Genomic DNA, 17,387 nt, shown 5'->3' with positions numbered 1-17,387 from the left:
TCTTCTTCCTACTGGTGCTTAGACTATCTCCAACGGCCGACGCATCACGGTACCCAAACGCAAAATGCCTGCTCCACGTCGCTTTATGGCAAAAACATACGGTCCAACAGATGACGCAAACGGCGAACCCATTTTGGGTGGGAGGTGATGGAGAACGCAAATCTGCGTCGTCTCTCTCCTCGACCCAAATCTCCGGCGCCATGGACGACGATGGGGCCAGGCGGGACCGCGACGGGGAAGAAGAACGGCGAGCGACTGTCTGGGCGCAGGCGGAGCTCTGGCTGGAGATCGCCGAGAAGCTCCTCGTGGCGCGCGACCTCGTCGGCTGCAAGCGCTTCGCAGAGCGGGCGGTGGAGGCGGACCCGCTCCTCCCCGGCGCCGACGAGCTCCTTGCTGTTGCTGACGTCCTCCTCGCCTCCCAGTCCATGGGCCCCTCGAGCCACCCGGACCCGCTCGCCATCCTCCAGCTGCCGCCCGGGGCCAGCCTCGACCACTGCCGTCAGTCTCCTGCGCCTTCCGTCACCTCGCGCTCCTCCTCGGGCAACGCAACCCGCACCCGGGCACCGAGATGGCGCTCCGCCTCGTCAACGACGCCTACGCTGTCCTCTCCGATCGGTCCCGTCGGGCCCCGCCATCCGCCAATCCCGCGCACTGGTACTCCTTCCTTCTCCCGGTATGCCGCCACGGGCGCGGCCGCGGGCGCTCCCGCCCCCGACCCGCCAGAGTTCTGGACGGCGTGCCCCTTATGCCGGAGCTCGTACGAGAGGGCGAAGGAGCGCGGTGAGGCAGGCGGCGCTCGGCTTCTCATTTGCGTCGCCTGTTGGAATAGGGTAGGTTTTTTGGTCCGGGATCCTTTCACTGTGCGGTACCCAAACTATCGAATGTGTCTTGATTTTAGGTCCGGCTCATTGGAGACCGTCTTATATTCTCACGATGCTGGTCCCTGCTGAGCATATGGTATGGTAGTAGACTAGTAGGGTGTGGGGAGCTTGGACAAGTGTTACTACTGTGTATATGTGACAGAAAACAGCCTCATTTCTATTTCTTTGTGCCGTGCAGATGGTATTCAGTATTATTACTCACTCGATGAGACCATCAGCTAGTTATTTATTCTTGTGTTTATTGTGTATGTACTCCTACCTCTTACAGTGGACCATCTGTTCGGCCTGTTCGCTGGTTGGTTTCTGGGCTGATTTGGACTGGCTGATGTTGGTTTGTTGTGAGAGAAAAACATTATTGACTGACTGATTTGGGCTGGCTGAAACCAACCCACGAAGTTATCTCTTCTGATCCACCAGAAATGAAGGTGAATCATCGTTAGCCTGCTGGCTGCACAAACATCTCTTCTGTTTTGGCAACTGCTGACTGACTACATAAACTAATAAATCAATAATAACCCGGCCAAATCAAATCAAATCTGGACAGTAGACACAAATTTGGCCATGATTCAGTAGACACCACGACTCCACGATTGAAACAGATAGTTTCGCTGGAGGTTTAATTTCAATTTACTTTTGGAAAAGAAAAAACGAGGAAAAAGGGGAAAAGGAAAAGCAAGGAACTTTAGGACTGGAGTGGAAAGAGGAAAAGCCATCTCCTCTCGCCGGCTCGCCGCGGCCGCGCCACCAGACCGACCACCGGCCGGCTTCCCCCGCCCCCCGGCGAGGAGAGGAGACAAGCCGACAAGGCAAAGTACGGTACCCAGCCGCACCTCCAAGGATAGGGCGGGAGAGGGGGATCTCGCTTTCACTTCGTTGCCGCATGCGCACCGCCCCTCCTCATGACACCACCTAGGGGCTAGGGCACCGCCAGCCCCCTTCTCGTCGTCCTCCCCGCGGTAACTCTGGTGAGCATCATAGCCTCATCGGGCCCGCCCTATGGATGTAACTTCGACCACTGCCGCCTCCGCCTCCGCCTCAGGCGGGGGGAGGTGGTACACGGGCATGTCGGCGGATAACATCAAGGGCCTGGTGCTCGCGCTCTCCTCCAGCCTCTTCATCGGCGCCAGCTTCATCATCAAGAAGAAGGGACTCAAGAAGGCCGCATCCTCCGGCGTCAGGGCGGGTACGCTTTCTCTTTTCCCCTCCCCTGTTCGTACGCCGTGCGCTTGCCTGCTTCTTCAATGCGTCACGGAGAATTGCCCAATTGTCTTCACTCTGTTCTTCACCATAGAACGGATGCCAGATTCATTCTTCTGACTCCCATTCCCGAGTTAACATGTTTGACCTCATTACCTATATGAACTGAACTCAGCCCATACATGCCTGACTCGTTAATCACCATTGATATCTAGAACTATTGTTGATGAAAGCATATTTCATTTTCAATATTTTTCATGTTATATGTTTATGTAACAGCTGCAGTTGGAGTTCAACTGCTTCAATGGTTAACTGACTAAAGCTTACTGAATTTGTGCTACTCCAAAATATCACACCTTTCCCTAGCAAACTACTTTGTTGGTTAAGTGTTGCATTGCATTGCAGGTAAGTAACGTGTGATCTGACTTAAAAATTTCAGTGCCTGATACTCACGTACATGACACCTCTGACTTATGCCCAAAATCGAGAAGACTTATGTCATGTTGTATCTCCAACCCCCCTCCTCCTCCTCCTACAGGAGTTTGTATCGCAATTTTCAGCCTCATTTTGTACTCTTTCCCTGAGGTGTCTGTCTATGTCACTTATACTACCAAACTGCAGTATTAATGTTCCATGTTATGACAGGGGTTGGTGGTTATTCTTATTTATATGAGCCTCTTTGGTGGATTGGCATGATAACAAGTAAGCGCTTGCCTCTTCTTTTTCTTCTGTTTCATTCTAATAGATAATAGATAGATAGCTTATTGACATACTGTCTCTTTTGGGAAATTCTTTTGCAGTGATTGTTGGAGAAGTTGCAAATTTCGCAGCCTATGCATTTGCTCCAGCTATTTTGGTCACTCCTCTTGGTGCTCTTAGCATTATTATCAGGCATGAGTTCTCAGTCATGGAACTGTATGCATTGCCTTACTGCAACCCTTTGTTCATTTTATCACTAATCTGGAGCTAGCTTCTGTTCTGCAGCGCTGTGCTTGCACATGTAATGCTGCGGGAGAAGCTGCACATATTCGGAATTCTTGGATGTGTCCTATGTGTTGTGGGATCCACCACAATAGTCCTTCATGCTCCACCAGAGCGTGAAATTGAGTCGGTGACAGAAGTGTGGGATCTGGCTACGGAACCAGGTATTTGCTATTGCCCATTGCTTTGTATCTGCTTAATTGCCTACATTTTTCTTGAATAATTACACCACACCACCAAGTCATGATCACTTGATGTTGTTTTTCAGCCTTCATGTGTTATGCAGCAGTGGTAATTGCTATAGCTGCCATACTTGTTTATCGGTTTGTCCCACTTTATGGGCAGACACATGTCATGGTCTACATAGGTGTTTGCTCTCTTGTTGGTTCCATCTCGGTATGCATTCTTTTGATATAGCATGCGTTTATGATCTCCTGTTGTGTGTTTTATTACAAAGTCGTTGGCCTAACTATGCAGGTCATGAGCGTGAAAGCTCTCGGCATAGCATTGAAGCTGACCTTTTCAGGAACGAACCAGCTTATATACCCACAGACATGGGCTTTTACTCTGGTTGTCATCTCATGTATCATTACCCAAATGAATTACTTGAACAAGGTATTCTGATTTTTTGAAAGCGAAATTAAAGTCTTCCATGTGTTCTTGGATTAATTCCTTTGTATAATCTTATCTTCTGGAATTCCTTTCCTGTATAGACATTGTACAGTTATTTTCTTCTTTTCTCCTTGCCTGTATTCTGATTTTTGAAACCCCTGCTGTTTTTGCTAAAAAAGGTATTTTGATTTCTACTATCTGAACCAATTGTTGTCTTCTTTCCTTGATCTAGCATAGCATCATAATACAAGGGTGACTAGGATTCTAGAAGTTAACTGGACAAAAAAAAGGAGATTGGCATAAGGGCATATGACTCATTCATTTATTTATCTTGTTATTTCTAGTCCAGCAGGACTAGTAGTCCCCAGATGTTGGGAACTACGATAGATTTGATACCTTAGGGAAATGAAGTGTGAATTTTCTGGTAAAATTGGTGATATGATTGGATGGTTAAAGCTTTAGTTAGCACTATATAGAGCCAAGTTCAATTCATTAACCACGACATCAGCCTTGCCTGACCAATGAAGCATTATATTTTCCTAAAACAAATGGTGATGGTGATTCCTTTTCCTCCTTGTACGCAGGCACTTGACACGTTTAATACAGCAGTTGTGTCACCCATTTATTATACCATGTTCACATCTTTAACTATCTTGGCAAGTGTCATCATGTTCAAGGTATGTGTTTCAATTGCTGTAGCTTATCTTTTCAGCTTCATGCTTTGGTTGTGAAATTTGAGCAGGGCACTAGATAGTGATTCAGCCAGTGTTCCTATCCAATTTCAAATATAAATTTATGAGTTTTCCTCGGATTGCATTAAAGTAAACTATATAAGAAATGGTACGAGCCTGAGCTTCAGGCATAGCCTGTGAATACTTCTGGAGTAGATAGAACTCAGCAGACGAGACCACTTAGTTCCATTTTGTATCTGTGTGCAGGACTGGGACAGGCAAAATCCTACACAAATTGTGACTGAGATGTGTGGCTTTGTTACGATCCTTTCTGGAACTTTTCTTCTACATAAAACAAAAGACATGGCTGATGGTGGTACGAATTTCTCATCATACCAACTTTTCTATGTTCCTTCCTTTGTGGGTTACATGTTATGAGATTATTATTTTTCATGTGTCAATGTAGGGCTTTCGACTTCATCCTCCTTCCGTCTTCCTACATCTTCTTCAGTGCGGTTCTCAAAGCAAACAGACGAAGACGGTGAAGGAATTCCTCTAAGATCGTCCGAATCATTCCGGTCACCACATTAATGCCTGTTTGCTAATCATTAATTTGCACGAGTTAGGGGGTGGGTATATATCCATGAGCTTGTACTAAGGGTACGATGTAGGGACCCTCTTTTGCTTTGTTTTTTTTCCTTGGCAGATTTGTATGTATGCCCAACATCTTGTCGAACTCACAATATATTTTCTCAGTGGTTAGCACTCGAGTGGAAATCTGTTGCTAGTGTTGCTATGCGGTCTGGTGGAATTTATCACCATGTTTTTTTATAGGAATTATCAGCATGTTTCTACTGTACCTAGTACCTACATTAGTGGTCTCAGCTCTTGCACTGTGCTAAAGCTAGAACCGTACGTTGACAGTCCTGATGGAAGGAAACGCCCAATTTGTTGAGGGGCATCATTTGTTCGAATAAAGAGTGTTAAAGACGCGTAATTTATGGCTGCTGCGGCATGAAAACAGGCAATGGCAGGAGCAACACAGCAGCAACGACAACAAAGCCTTTCTGTCCAAACAAGTTAGGATAGGCTGAGTTAAAACACATCCAGAGCCTTTTCAAGTACTTCTATTCAAACATAGATCTTTAGAAATATCTCAAGCTTTCAAATCTCTTTTTATTGTCTCTCCCATACCAATTTTGGTCTTTCTCTATATCCTCGTATTATTAGCTTGGCTTAGGACTCTATAATGCAATGGTGTCTCTGGAGGTCTCCTTTGGACATGATCAAACCACCTCAACCGATGTTGGACAAGTTTTTCTTCAATTGGTGCTACCTCTAGACGATCACATATATCATCGTTTCGAGCTCGGTCTATTCTTGTGTGACCGCAAATCCATCGCAACATACGTATTTTTGCAACACTCAGTTGTTGAACATGTCGAATCTTGTAGGCCAACATTCTGCTCCATACAACATAGCCGGTCTAATCACCGTTCTATAGAACTTGCATTTTAGCTTTTGTGGTGCCCTCTTGTCACAGAATGCTAGAAGCTTGTCGCCACTTGATCCATCCTGCTTTGATTCTATGGCTAATGTCCGCATTAATATCTCTATCCCTCTGTAGCATCGATCCCAGATACCGAAAGGTATCCTTCTTAGGCACTACTCACATCTCCCTCCTCCTGTACAACTTCGCCAAAGTCGCATCTCATGTATTCGGTTTTAGTTCTGCTCAATCTAAAACCGTTAGACTCAAGGATCTGCCACCATAACTCTAGTTTTCTATTTACTCCCGCCTAGCTTTCGTCCACTAACACTACATCATCAGCGAACAACATACACCAAGGGATATTCCCTTATATGTTTTCGGTAACCTCATCCATTACCAAGGCAAAGAGATACGGGCTTAAGGCTGACCCTTGATGAAGTCTAATTTTAATCGGAAAGTAATCTGTGTTACCATCGTTTGTTCGAACACTAGTCACAACATTGTTGTACATGTCCTTGATAAAGGTCATGTGCTTTGATGGGACTTTATGTTTGTCTAAAGACCACCACATAATATTTCTTGATATCTTGTCATAAGCCTTCTCCAAGTCAATAAAAACCAAATGGAGGTCCTTCTGCTCTTTAAACCGTTCCATAACATATCTTATTAAGAAGATTGCTTCTGTGGTTGACCTTCCAGGCATAAAACCAAATTGGTTTGTTGATATCTGCGTCGTTCCTCGTAGGCGCTGCTCGATGACTCTCTCCAATAACTTCATAGTGTGGCTCATCAACTTAATTCTCCGATAATTAGTACAACTTTGGATATCTCCCTTGTTCTTGTAGATTGGTACCAACATGCTTCTTCTCCACTCCTCAGACATCTTGTTTGATCGAAAAATATTGTTGAACATCTTGGTTAGCCATACTATAGCTATATCCCCGAGATATCTCCACACCTTGATTGGGATACCATCAGGGCCCATCGCTTTGCCCCCTTTCATCCTTTTCAAGGCTTCTCTGACCTCCGATTCTTAAATCCTCCGCACAAAGCGCCTGTTAGTGTCATCAAACGAGTCGTCCAGCTGAACGGTAGTGTTCTCGTTCTCACCATTGAACAATTTATCAAAATACTCTTGCTATCTATGTCTGATCTCATCCTCCTTCACCAAGAGCTGCCCCCTCTCATCCTTTATACACTTGACTTGGTTGAAGTCCCTTGTCTTCCTATCGTGAGTCCTAGCCATCCTATAAATGTCCTTCTCTTCTTCCTTCGTACTCAAACGTCGGTAAAGGTCCTCATAGGCTTGCCCCTTTGCCTCACTAACCGCTCATTTTGTAGTCTTCTTTACCACCTTGTACTTCTCTATGTTGTTTGCACACCTGTCATGATACAAGCGCTTATAGCACTCCTTGTTTTCCTTAATAGCCTTTTACACATCTTCATTCCACCACCAAGTGTCTTTCGAGTCGCATCCGCTCCCTTTGGTCACTCAAGCACCTCTGAAGCAACCTTCCGAGCGCATGTTGTCATCTTCTCCCACATGTTGTTTGCATCGCCTTCATCATTCCAAGGGCCCTCTTCAATGACCTTTTCCTTAAAGACCTTTGATGCCTCCCTTTCTAATTTCCACCACTTCGTTCTAACAACCCTAGCTTGTTTGTTCTCACGAGCTTGCACCAGAAAGCAGAAGTCAGCCACCACCAGCTTGTGTTGAGAGACCACACATTCTCCAGGTATCACCTTACAGTCCACGCATGTTCGTTTATCCCTCCTTCTTGTAAGGCCAACGTCGATTTGACTAGAGTACTGGCCGCTACTAAAGGTCACTAAATGGGACTGTCTCTTACGGAAGAAAGTGTTAGCCTCATGAAACCCATGTCTCTTACAGATCAAAAGCTATGGCGAAGTCTAAGACTTCCTCTCCTTTCTGGTTCCTACTACCATATCCGAAACCCTCATGAACCGCCTCAAAACTTGCACTTGATGTACCTACATGGCCATTAAGATTATCTCCTATAAAGAGCTTCTCGCTACTAGGGACAGCTCTAACCAAACGATTTAAGTCTTTCCAGAAAAGCCATTTAGCACTCTCATCATGGCCTACTTGGGGGCATAAGCACTAATTACGTTTAAGACCATATCACTAATGACAAGTTTAACTAAGATGATCATATCCCCTTGCCTTCTCACCTCCACCACACCATCCTTAAGGCTCTTATCAATCAAAACCCCTACTCCATTTTTATTTGAAGTTGTTCCTGTAAGTCAGCCACCACCAGCTTGTGTTGAGAGACCACACATTCTCCAGGTATCACCTTACAGTCCACGCATGTTCGTTTATCCCTCCTTCTTGTAAGGCCAACGTCGATTTGACTAGAGTACTGGCCGCTACTAAAGGTCACTAAATGGGACTGTCTCTTACGGAAGAAAGTGTTAGCCTCATGAAACCCATGTCTCTTACAGATCAAAAGCTATGGCGAAGTCTAAGACTTCCTCTCCTTTCTGGTTCCTACTACCATATCCGAAACCCTCATGAACCGCCTCAAAACTTGCACTTGATGTACCTACATGGCCATTAAGATCATCTCCTATAAAGAGCTTTGTCCACCTCCTTCGTCTTCTGCCCCTTCCATTTAGTCTCTTTGGACGCATAAGATATTTACACGCCTCATAACCGCTGTGTCCACTAACTCTCTTAACTTATGTGTAAGGGACCCTACATTCTAGCTAACTAAATAGATCCTAGTTGGCTCGACTAGCTTCCTTACCCTCCGTACCCGCCAAGGTAGGTGTGAAGACTCTTGCTCATTTTGCACCACACCCGAGCGCCGATGTGGCGCGCCACTAAGGATGCGACGATCCAATCCTTAATCACTTGACACCGTGTCCAGATCGCAACACGGCGTGTCACGGGGGTGACAACCCGGCCCTTGCTCATTTAACACAATATCCGGGTTCCGACATGACGCGTCGCTTAGAGGGTTACGCCCCAACAAGATTCTTTTGGGTTTCATCTTCATTAAAGTGGCTAAGTTTTTACATTGACTCGTCGCGCCTAACACAACCCTCCTCCTTTACCAGGGCTTGGGACCTGCTATGCTGGGACACCAAAGGCGCCCCACCGTAAGCGGAGTTGTCACGAGCAACACATATTTACTGAAAAAAGCACGCAGTCTGGAACAAGAACACAAGCATGTTCAAATTTCTGATGAAAATTGTGTTCGACATTTAGCGTCGCTAACGATAAGCTTCATCACCTAAGGTAATCACAAGCTCAACACACGAACAGCCTGAGGCGGCCTGAGGGCTCGTGCCAACTGCGACTGGGAGCGGCAGAGGTAACCTCTAGTTCCCACGGGTGGGAGAAAGGCGATCATATACAACAACAGCGCTACAGCATTACTCGGAGGGCTAGTTCTGGCACAAGTTGACAAGATAGCAGCCTGGCTCCACCCTAGCACAACTCTCTAACTACGATTATGAGGCGACATCAGCTTCAGGAACATTGAGTGGAACCTCTTCACTTCAGTTACTGGAAAGAGGATCTTGTAAAGGACGTCATGTACCTTCCAACGATGTTGGCAATGGGAAGAGGCCCCCTGTAACCAAAAGCACCACAGATATATTACCACTATTAGTGCCCAGGCAAATGGCAACAAAAAACAAGCTGCAAGTCAGCCATACAAGGACAAGTCAACTGTCAATAGGGAACAGCAAACGCTACTGTTCAACTCCAAGCAATTTGGAAATCACTCAGTATGGTGCTGATGCTTATATCAATCTATATCCAAACCCAATTGCCTCCAAAGCATGTACGGGAGCAAGACCTCACAGCTATAACGCTTAGCAAGAGATTTTCTCAATGACTGTAGTAGTTTGTAGTCTCAAGTCTCTAGCTGAACAATGAATTATATCTACTGCTATAGGGCTTGAGCTAGTGCAGAGGCGTAAGCGTATTTCTTACCAGGCACGAGAATCACAGCTGTTATTTCGGTTGTCACCCATGACGAATACATGACCTTCAGGAAGGCGCTGCAGGAGTATGAATACTTTCAGTTGAGGATCCAGGTACCCAGCCAATAAGGAAAGATGGAAGGAAGAGATCATCCACCATCTGAGGCCCATTGATTACAACGAGGCACTCAAGAAGTCAACAACATGGAGCAGCCAGTCCACTTTTGATCATCTTCTTGTGGAGAATGAAAATTCTCTCGTCACGTCTGTTAACCATTTTGTTAACAGAAGTTTAAAATCTCTGGACCTGGCAATATCAACTCCTCAATGTTGTTCAAGGAGACAATGCTCACAGATTAGAGATGCATGCACAAACCATTGCTTCCATTGTGTACAACGCATGGGTTGCTGTGTAATGCTCCTTCAGTGCAATACCATTTACAATAAGTTGCCCTTGTCGAACCTATAAACAGGTCAACGTAAGAGGATGCTGGGTGACTCCACTGTGTCTTGCTATGGCAAATGACCATACCGGAATAGAACAAATGTAGTGATGCAGTTTACCTCAATGAAATCTCCAGGTGTTGCCAATACTCTCTTAATAAAGACAACATCCTTATTGACACCATAATTCTGAAATTGGAAGCTGCACATTTTCAGGGTGGACAATGCGAGGATCTGATTGAGAAGTGGAGGGGCAGAAGGAAGAAGGCAAACCTGTACGGCAGAAGGCACTTTGAAAAACACTATATCCCCAATAGATGGCCTCCGGAACAAGTATGTAACCTGGAAAATGGTATGGAGCCTGTTATTTAAGGTCAATGAATAACAATGTGATGAGATTTGAAGCTGTCGGTTTAGTAAAGTTTCCTTTAATTTTTTAGCCTACCTACTATGAAAAAAGGGATTATGACCGAGTGAGAAGCAGTCAAAGAAAGCAGGAGGCTAGGACAGCAATTGAGACTTGTTAGGTTAATTTTTGTGCGGTCAGAATAAGATGCATTGTTGTATCGGGAGCGTGGATCCAAGATTTTTGTTGGTCAAATGTGTGTGATGGTTCTTAGGCAGGCTAGTTACAGGTACTTGTGGTATCGGGCAGCGTGGATCTACTACCAACCTAAGTATCCATGTATATAGTGCTATAAGGAAGAACAGGATGAGTAACGCACGCATTGTCTTATTGTACTAGCAAATAAAAATAATGATCTTAATAAATGAAAGGAAATTAAAGTGAGTGAGGGGAGCGGGGGAAAAAAAAGAGGGGGGGATTCACCTTCTCGGCGACGGCTCGGTCGCCTGGGCGGAGCGTTGGCGCCATGGAGGAGGAGGCGATGTAGCGGACCTCGGCTAGAGCGGCGGAGAAGAGCAGCAGCACGAAGAGAAGCTTGAAGCCGGCGGATGCGGGCAGGCGGAGGCGCGGGAGCGAGGGGAGCCAGTGGTGCCAGGAGGCGAAGAGCTCGTGGCAGGGCAGCCAGGCGGCGGCTCCCCCCGCCGGCGAAACGAGGCCCCGCAGAAGGCCCCCCACGGCCATGGATGGTGCCCCCGCCCTGGAGAGGGTCGCGATGACTCCCTCTCCCTCTTTCACCGCACTGGCCGGACGGAGAGTCAATGCGCTGCGGCTGCGCTGGTGGTGGTGTCTGGTGGAGTGGTGGTGGCTGGTGCAAAGAGAGAGAGAGAGAGAGAGAGAGGTCAGGTCATTTATTTATCAAATCGCCTCTGCCTCTGCTGGTGGGGGTCCCGTGCTCTCTCACTGCCTGCCCTGTGCTCTTCTCTTGCCTTCTTGGTTGCTTCCACTCGAAGACACACGGCTCGCCCGGTCGCCGCCCCGTCTCTCAGCTCAAACTCCAAAGTCACAATCGGACCGACGGCGGTTTCGATTCGACAGAACAAAAAAAAAAAGAGAGAGAGAAAAAGAAAAACGGTCCGACCCATGTCTTTTGTCCAATGTACATGTCCTGCGATGTGGCCCGGCCCATCCAACTACCTAAAAACCTTGTGTTGGTCAGGCTTAATGCAGTTTCTGTTTATCTCCCACGGCTAAAAAGAATGAAAATAAGATAATTTTTCATGCAAGGCTAGTTTCCTCCAACTCCTTCTTTCTCTTTTATTAGTAGAAGTTGTAATAAGGTTGCACATTTGTTAGCTCGTCAGGTTTCTAGTTCACATTGCTCGGAGGTGTGGCGTGTTACTCCAGCATGTGTGTATGACTTGATCATGGTTGAGGCTTCGGGCGGCTGATTTATGAAAGGCAAGCAATTCAAAAAAAAAAAAAAAAGATAGACTTTTTTTTTTCATCCGTCTGCCTCCTCTTGCGATCCCAATGCGCCCATTAGGAAAGATTGCCGCCGCACCCTGGCTACCTCGCCCAGTAGGAAAGATGCCTACGCGTGAGATCCCGCGTCGCTGCTCGCCTCGTGGTCTCCGCTCGCGTCCGTCGACGCCTCCGCCCGATTCCTGCCGTCTCCGCCGGTGCCCGCGATCCCGCTCCTCGATTCACGGGTCTTCTCTGCCGCCGCCGCCAACGACCCCCGCTCGCCGATTTCGCCGCTCCATGTCCTTCTCCTCCTCCACGACTTACCTCTGGGGCGTAGCCCAACGCCACCGCCGCCCCTGATCGGAGATCCTCGTGGATGGCGATGGCGTGCACGTGGACGTCGGCGACGCCGCTGCCAGGGTCCCGCCCACCTCCCGCTGCCCGCCGACGCTTCTTCGTCGCCCAAACCCTAGGTGCGGTATTGACCCCTCGCGTGCACAGCTACTGGAGGTCGACGAGATGAAGCACCCGCTCAAGGAAGGTCGCCAAGGAGATGCAAGGTTGGGGCACGACCGGTACCAGGTGAAGGCACTTCACTCATCTTCATCTCTGCCCAAGCTTGGTCCTCCCCAGGGTTGAGGTTTGCGTCTCCTTCTTCTCAGTCTGACAGTACATAGGCACAAAGAGGTAGTGCCCTGTGTCAGCAAATGTGATTTGTGTTCATATGCTGCATTTTATTCAAGCAATTTGCTTGTTCTAATGGGATATTTGATATTGTACTGCAGTTTTGTGCTGGTGCTGATGAAAACCGGAAAATTTGCATCTTTAGGTTATTGCGGTTGAGGCGGCTGGAGTGGCAGCGCGATGGGCATCTCGACGAAGTGTCTCAGGTTGTTGGTTGGGTTGATGAAGGTGGAGCAGCGGCAGCAGCAGCATCGTAACTGATGGATAGGTATAACGTAGTACTGCTAAACCTTGCCTTCTGGCTTTTGATATACATATGGACAACATATATTTGTGCCACACTTCCCTAACTAACCTGTTATGAGTATGCATCATTTTGCTTACTGAGTTGAGAACTGGGGAAACTGCAGAAAAGCGATGTCGTTGATGATCTGATTTGATACTTTTTCTCTATTCTTGCCGATACATGATTTTGGTTTGTGATATGATAAGTACAGACTGGTTGTGTACATTCCTTTATTTAACTGATACCCATTTTTTAGTTCATCAATGATCTAGATTATTCCCTCACCGGCATTATGTATCTCTGGTACTCAACTTGCCTCGGTTGGAATTTAGTGCCCCTGTTGCATTATGTACCATGCCACAATCTCTTAAATTATTGACCAATTAGCTCTAGATTTTACAACTTTACCCAACTGATACACCCCTCGTACAATTGATTAAATGACATTTAGAGTCAACATGGAAGGGACAAATTCCTGGCTACTATGCGAAAATAAAACAACACTGTTAAAATTGTTTGTTTTCACAGGGAAATATAGCATTACACTGGTATATTTTTTTGGCCACATATTTGCGAATGACTTCCTCTATACAGCCTGCTTGAAAATTATGTGCTGAACTTTTACTGAAGAAGATTGATCTATTCCGATTTCAGCTGAAGACGATGCACAGAGGACGTCGGTAGACATGGAAAAGGGTAGACGACGAAGGAGAACATGGATCTCTTCCCCCAGAACGCTGGGTTCGGCTCAGAGGCCGCCATGAAGGAAGCCTCTGATGCGAGGTACTTGACAAAACAGATACCTCTCTGTTCCATTGGTTTGTGTTCACAACCATTCTTGTTCATATACCTGTTAGTATGATACTATTGCTGCAGTCAGTTGATGACTGAAAACGTTAAAAAATCAATCTAACTGCTGTGAGAAGTAGCTCTTGGTAGCCAGGTTTTTTTTCCCAACAAGCTGTGTTTCAGATCATGGCTCTTATCCTCTGTATGACGTGGATGGTTTGATCATCACACTGCACAGGTCTTTGTCTGTAGAAAATAGTGAAGTTAATTTATGATCTGAAACTGAATAGTTTAAGAGTATTTTTCATAGGTCTTCTTAGATTGTCAGCCAGACTTTACCAAACAATCTATGGCAAAATGTGGCAGAACACAGTTTCTGTGATGTGTGCCAAAACTTTCTTGCTATGAAGTAGTGGTTGAATGGTAGAAAATCCATCCATGAATATGTAAAACATGGCATTCCAAAACTAATCAATGAAAAATTGGTGCCACGCAAGTTCTGAAACTTCAAATTTGTAATTGATACAGGTTGTTCTTGTGTAGTGGAAGAAGCCTATGGTTTTCCTCTTTTTGGCCCGACACGCGGCTTCCTCCTTGACCAGCGGCAGCCTCCTCCCCAGCGGCTGAGGGTGTGACCTCCTCCCTAGTGACGATCGGCGGGCTCTGATACGCGGCCTCCTCCTCGGCGCGTCTCCGCCCAACCACCTCCCGACACGCAGCTTCCTCCTCGACAAGCGGTGGCCAAGGACGTGACCTCCTCCCTAGCGACGACCGGCTGACTTTGATGCGCAACCTCCTCCTCCACATGCTCGGTCTCTTCCCTGAGCGCCTCCTGTCCGTCTCCGCAAGATGCAAAGAGGCTCCTTTCCTTCAATCGCATGCAGCCAACTGAAATAAAAAAGAGTTAGCACTAACTTGATCCTTTAACCTAAGCAACCAGTCATTCATGTATTCTTGTAATAGAAAATAAAGGTGGCTGGTGACTCAGAGTCTCAGATGCCGCTCTTTATATTTCCATCGTATGAGCTGCTCTTTGATTGACGTTCCATTTCCACTTTATGCTTTTAAGGTGATTTGGAGCATACACATCTGGTCAGGGGCTTGGACTACGCTCTACTTCACATAGTACGGAGTGAAATTGAAAAGAAACCATATGCAAAGGCCGAGAAGGATGCAAAGTCAAGGTGATTTGGAGCATACACAGTTTTCCCCTTATATGATCGTAACATTGATTAGGGTTGAAAAAGTCACTTATGCAATTTGTATTTCGAATGCTATAGTATGCCTATAATAGTGACTGCCATATACATGATATTCAGTTACTGACTTGTACAGAAAGCAAGCCAGTACAGGTTTAATTTTCCTTGCACAAGAACAATTGATGTTAAAAAAACTTTATTTAATATTGTTTATTATGCCATTGCTTTTGGAGTAGTACATGTGAACTCAAACTTGATTTGAGGATGCCTTTGCATGCATTGTTTCGATTTTTTTAGTTTCTCTTCTCCAGTCTGAAATAAAAAAATATATAGAAGCTATTCATTGTCAGTTAATGGATAGCTATTAGGTGATCATGGATAGATTTAACAAAATTGAATTAATCACAGATTGCATTGTATGATTTGGAGATGATAACATTATCCATGTTGTCTTTTATTTGCAGGGACAGTTTTGTGGTGGGTGGGTGGGCTAACTATGAAATCCATCTTGAAATATCATGGTATTTTGCGGTATCCATGCATCTGCGCAGAGCAATAGGTGTCGGTTTGCCTTTGCTTACTTGTGTTGTACATGGTGATCCACTTCTTGGCGTGGTGGTGTAGGTCTGGCAGCTCCATCGAGTTGACCTGAAACGGTGTCGATATTGACCAGCTCAAGGTACACCTATGGCCCTAATTTCATTAGATGTTTTTTTGGTCGACATTGACCAGCTGAACATTGATGTCATATCCTGCTGACTTACATAATGTTTTTTTGGTTGAGTAAATAGCTTTACTTAATTTGTGGTAATGGTTAGTGACTTTTGCGCTGCCACTCAAAAAGTGTTGCTACTTGGTAGCTACGTAGCTTTAATAATATTGGTTTTCACTTTGATGCAGGCAAAACATGTTTCAGTGAATATGTTGCTTTAAAGTTAAAGATGGACATGTATCTCATATATACTTTTCTGCGTGTTCTAATATTTTTCTTTATGTGCTCTTAGGCCTAGCTGGTTTACATTAGAAGCTAGGTCCTGTAAGCTATTTGTGAAATTATAAGTAGCATTATGTGCAAAATGTGCGTGCCTGACCATTTGTCTCTGTTGATTTTGCAGGAATTATTCGGAAGACAAGGACAGTCATGGAGTGTTTGCACCGGTTTGTAGGGACTGCATAGATAAATCAATGCGTCTTGTGCCAGTGCTATGAAATAAATAATATGTCTAGATACATAGCAAAATAGATAAACCAAAAAAGTCAAAGCGACTTATAATTTGGAACGGATGGAGTACTTCTGATATATGCCCATTAATTTATTGGTTTTGATCTTGTTGCTAAAAAATACATGGAAGTTCAATGATGCTTGATTTGGCTATTGCCATGACGATTAGTTTTATCTATTTCAGGCTACAAATTTCAGAGTATCTGTACGGTATATTTCACTTAGTGAGTCACATTTTTGTAGCATTGATTTCTCATCGATGTTAGCCTGAAATTCCTGTAGTCATAGCATATATTTACATGTTTACTGAAAAATGTCCCCTTCTTTTGCATACAGTGATGAATGAAAAGTCACAAAATAACTAAATAAGAGTAATCATGATACATGAACTGCAGCCATTGTGCTGATAATTGTTTCAACTTTTATACACTCAAAAGCTTTCATGTTCGGTAGTGATTAATTGCAGCCATTCCGGCTGCAGCTGCAAGCCAATTGTACTACCATCTACATGTTTTGCTTGTGGAAATGTAGGGGGGTGTTAAGTTATTGGAACCTGCTGTCTCTTTTGCATTTAGCTGATAGCTAAATAATAAAAGCCACTTGTTTTGCACTTGCATTTAGTGCTTCTACTTAGACGAGAGGCGTGGGCTGATTTTCGTGCTGGTGATGGTGGTTATGCTGCCTGTTACATACTGCTGTAGCAAAGGTATGGTTTAATGAAATCTTCACTTCTGATTTTTTCGATTTGGCCATATTGCTCAATGGAAAGAACTCTTCTATTATTCCTGAAACTGCTCACCAGTCAGTAATTTCAAAAAATCAGGCAGCAGATTGCATAGGAACTTCTGGATATCCATACCCATCTGGTCTCTGGCTCCTAGGGGCTCTTGTCGCTGCATCAACACAAGAAGGAATTCAGTGCCGCTCACAATAAATTTTGCAAGCTTAGGGCCATATGTTCCGCCTCAAGGCAGGCAGGAGGTCGACGCCGCTAACTGATTTTAGATGCCTTAATTATTTTTTTGAGCAAGAATGAGGGAGTGTTGTATAAGGAATCTGAGCGTCCTGATGCACTATATAGTGTTTTGTATCCATACTATGCAAATATTCTATGAAAACAAAAGGTATTATGTATGAATCACTAAGATGTGAATATTCTGTT

General features: G+C 45.3%; 3 protein-coding genes and 1 long non-coding RNA gene across 14 annotated transcripts; 3 read left to right on the top strand and 1 right to left on the bottom strand.

Moving 5' to 3' along the window:
• The first annotated feature begins 200 nt into the window (after positions 1 to 200).
• Positions 201 to 1,193, top strand: LOC136492563 (uncharacterized). Its single transcript, XM_066488537.1, has 3 exons — positions 201 to 780; positions 1,060 to 1,062; positions 1,150 to 1,193. Exons 1-3 carry the CDS (start codon positions 201 to 203, stop codon positions 1,191 to 1,193), a joined length of 627 nt encoding a protein of 208 aa, XP_066344634.1.
• A 346-nt stretch (positions 1,194 to 1,539) lies between these two features.
• On the top strand, positions 1,540 to 5,112 carry LOC136494269 (probable magnesium transporter NIPA4). The gene is made up of 9 exons (XM_066490440.1): positions 1,540 to 2,064; positions 2,724 to 2,780; positions 2,879 to 2,969; positions 3,063 to 3,223; positions 3,328 to 3,455; positions 3,537 to 3,674; positions 4,256 to 4,348; positions 4,610 to 4,718; positions 4,809 to 5,112. The coding sequence occupies exons 1-9, from the start codon at positions 1,878 to 1,880 to the stop codon at positions 4,931 to 4,933; spliced, it is 1,089 nt and encodes a 362-aa protein (XP_066346537.1). The 5' UTR covers positions 1,540 to 1,877; the 3' UTR covers positions 4,934 to 5,112.
• Positions 5,113 to 9,012: 3,900 nt separating this feature from the next.
• Positions 9,013 to 11,482, bottom strand: LOC136494268 (thylakoidal processing peptidase 1, chloroplastic-like). 4 transcript variants are annotated; one of them, XR_010768546.1, is made up of 7 exons: positions 11,065 to 11,482; positions 10,509 to 10,577; positions 10,356 to 10,424; positions 10,145 to 10,254; positions 9,949 to 10,057; positions 9,802 to 9,869; positions 9,366 to 9,436 (listed from the first exon to the last, which is right to left on the bottom strand). XR_010768546.1 is itself a non-coding variant. In XM_066490439.1 (6 exons), the coding sequence occupies exons 1-6, from the start codon at positions 11,320 to 11,322 to the stop codon at positions 9,367 to 9,369; spliced, it is 621 nt and encodes a 206-aa protein (XP_066346536.1). In that variant the 5' UTR covers positions 11,323 to 11,472; the 3' UTR covers positions 9,013 to 9,366. The 4 variants fall into 4 exon arrangements, 1 of the variants encoding a protein (XP_066346536.1); XM_066490439.1 differs by lacking the exon at positions 9,949 to 10,057 and having other exon boundaries at positions 9,013 to 9,436; positions 10,168 to 10,254; positions 11,065 to 11,472; XR_010768545.1 differs by having other exon boundaries at positions 9,356 to 9,436; positions 9,802 to 10,057; positions 11,065 to 11,481.
• A 601-nt stretch (positions 11,483 to 12,083) lies between these two features.
• Positions 12,084 to 17,387, top strand: LOC136492866 (uncharacterized). 8 transcript variants are annotated; one of them, XR_010768215.1, is made up of 8 exons: positions 12,084 to 12,685; positions 12,831 to 12,997; positions 13,670 to 13,798; positions 14,333 to 14,707; positions 14,874 to 14,988; positions 15,468 to 15,682; positions 16,119 to 16,931; positions 17,049 to 17,387. It is a non-coding gene; the product is annotated as an uncharacterized lncRNA (long non-coding RNA). The 8 variants fall into 8 exon arrangements; XR_010768213.1 differs by having other exon boundaries at positions 12,084 to 12,732; XR_010768217.1 differs by having other exon boundaries at positions 12,085 to 12,627; positions 12,875 to 12,997.

The sequence above is a fragment of the Miscanthus floridulus genome, chromosome 11 (genome assembly GCF_019320115.1).
Source record: "Miscanthus floridulus cultivar M001 chromosome 11, ASM1932011v1, whole genome shotgun sequence".
NCBI classification, from domain to species: domain Eukaryota; kingdom Viridiplantae; phylum Streptophyta; class Magnoliopsida; order Poales; family Poaceae; genus Miscanthus; species Miscanthus floridulus.
Note: the sequence above shows the minus strand (reverse complement) of the source record. Positions and strands in the feature narration are given on the sequence as shown.

Excerpts from the sequence above, each read along its gene's own strand:
- LOC136494269 (XM_066490440.1), top strand. The coding sequence starts at position 1,878 with ATGGATGTAACTTCGACCACTGCCGCCTCCGCCTCCGCCTCAGGCGGG. Across the intron at positions 3,456-3,536 it reads CTCTTGTTGGTTCCATCTCG|GTCATGAGCGTGAAAGCTCT; the intron begins GTATGCATTCTT and ends CTAACTATGCAG. Across the intron at positions 3,675-4,255 it reads AAATGAATTACTTGAACAAG|GCACTTGACACGTTTAATAC; the intron begins GTATTCTGATTT and ends CCTTGTACGCAG.
- LOC136492563 (XM_066488537.1), top strand. The coding sequence starts at position 201 with ATGGACGACGATGGGGCCAGGCGGGACCGCGACGGGGAAGAAGAACGG.
- LOC136494268 (XM_066490439.1), bottom strand. The coding sequence starts at position 11,322 with ATGGCCGTGGGGGGCCTTCTGCGGGGCCTCGTTTCGCCGGCGGGGGGA. Across the intron at positions 10,255-10,355 it reads CACCTGGAGATTTCATTGAG|GTTCGACAAGGGCAACTTAT; the intron begins GTAAACTGCATC and ends ACCTGTTTATAG. Across the intron at positions 9,437-9,801 it reads AGCTGTGATTCTCGTGCCTG|GGGGCCTCTTCCCATTGCCA; the intron begins GTAAGAAATACG and ends TTTTGGTTACAG.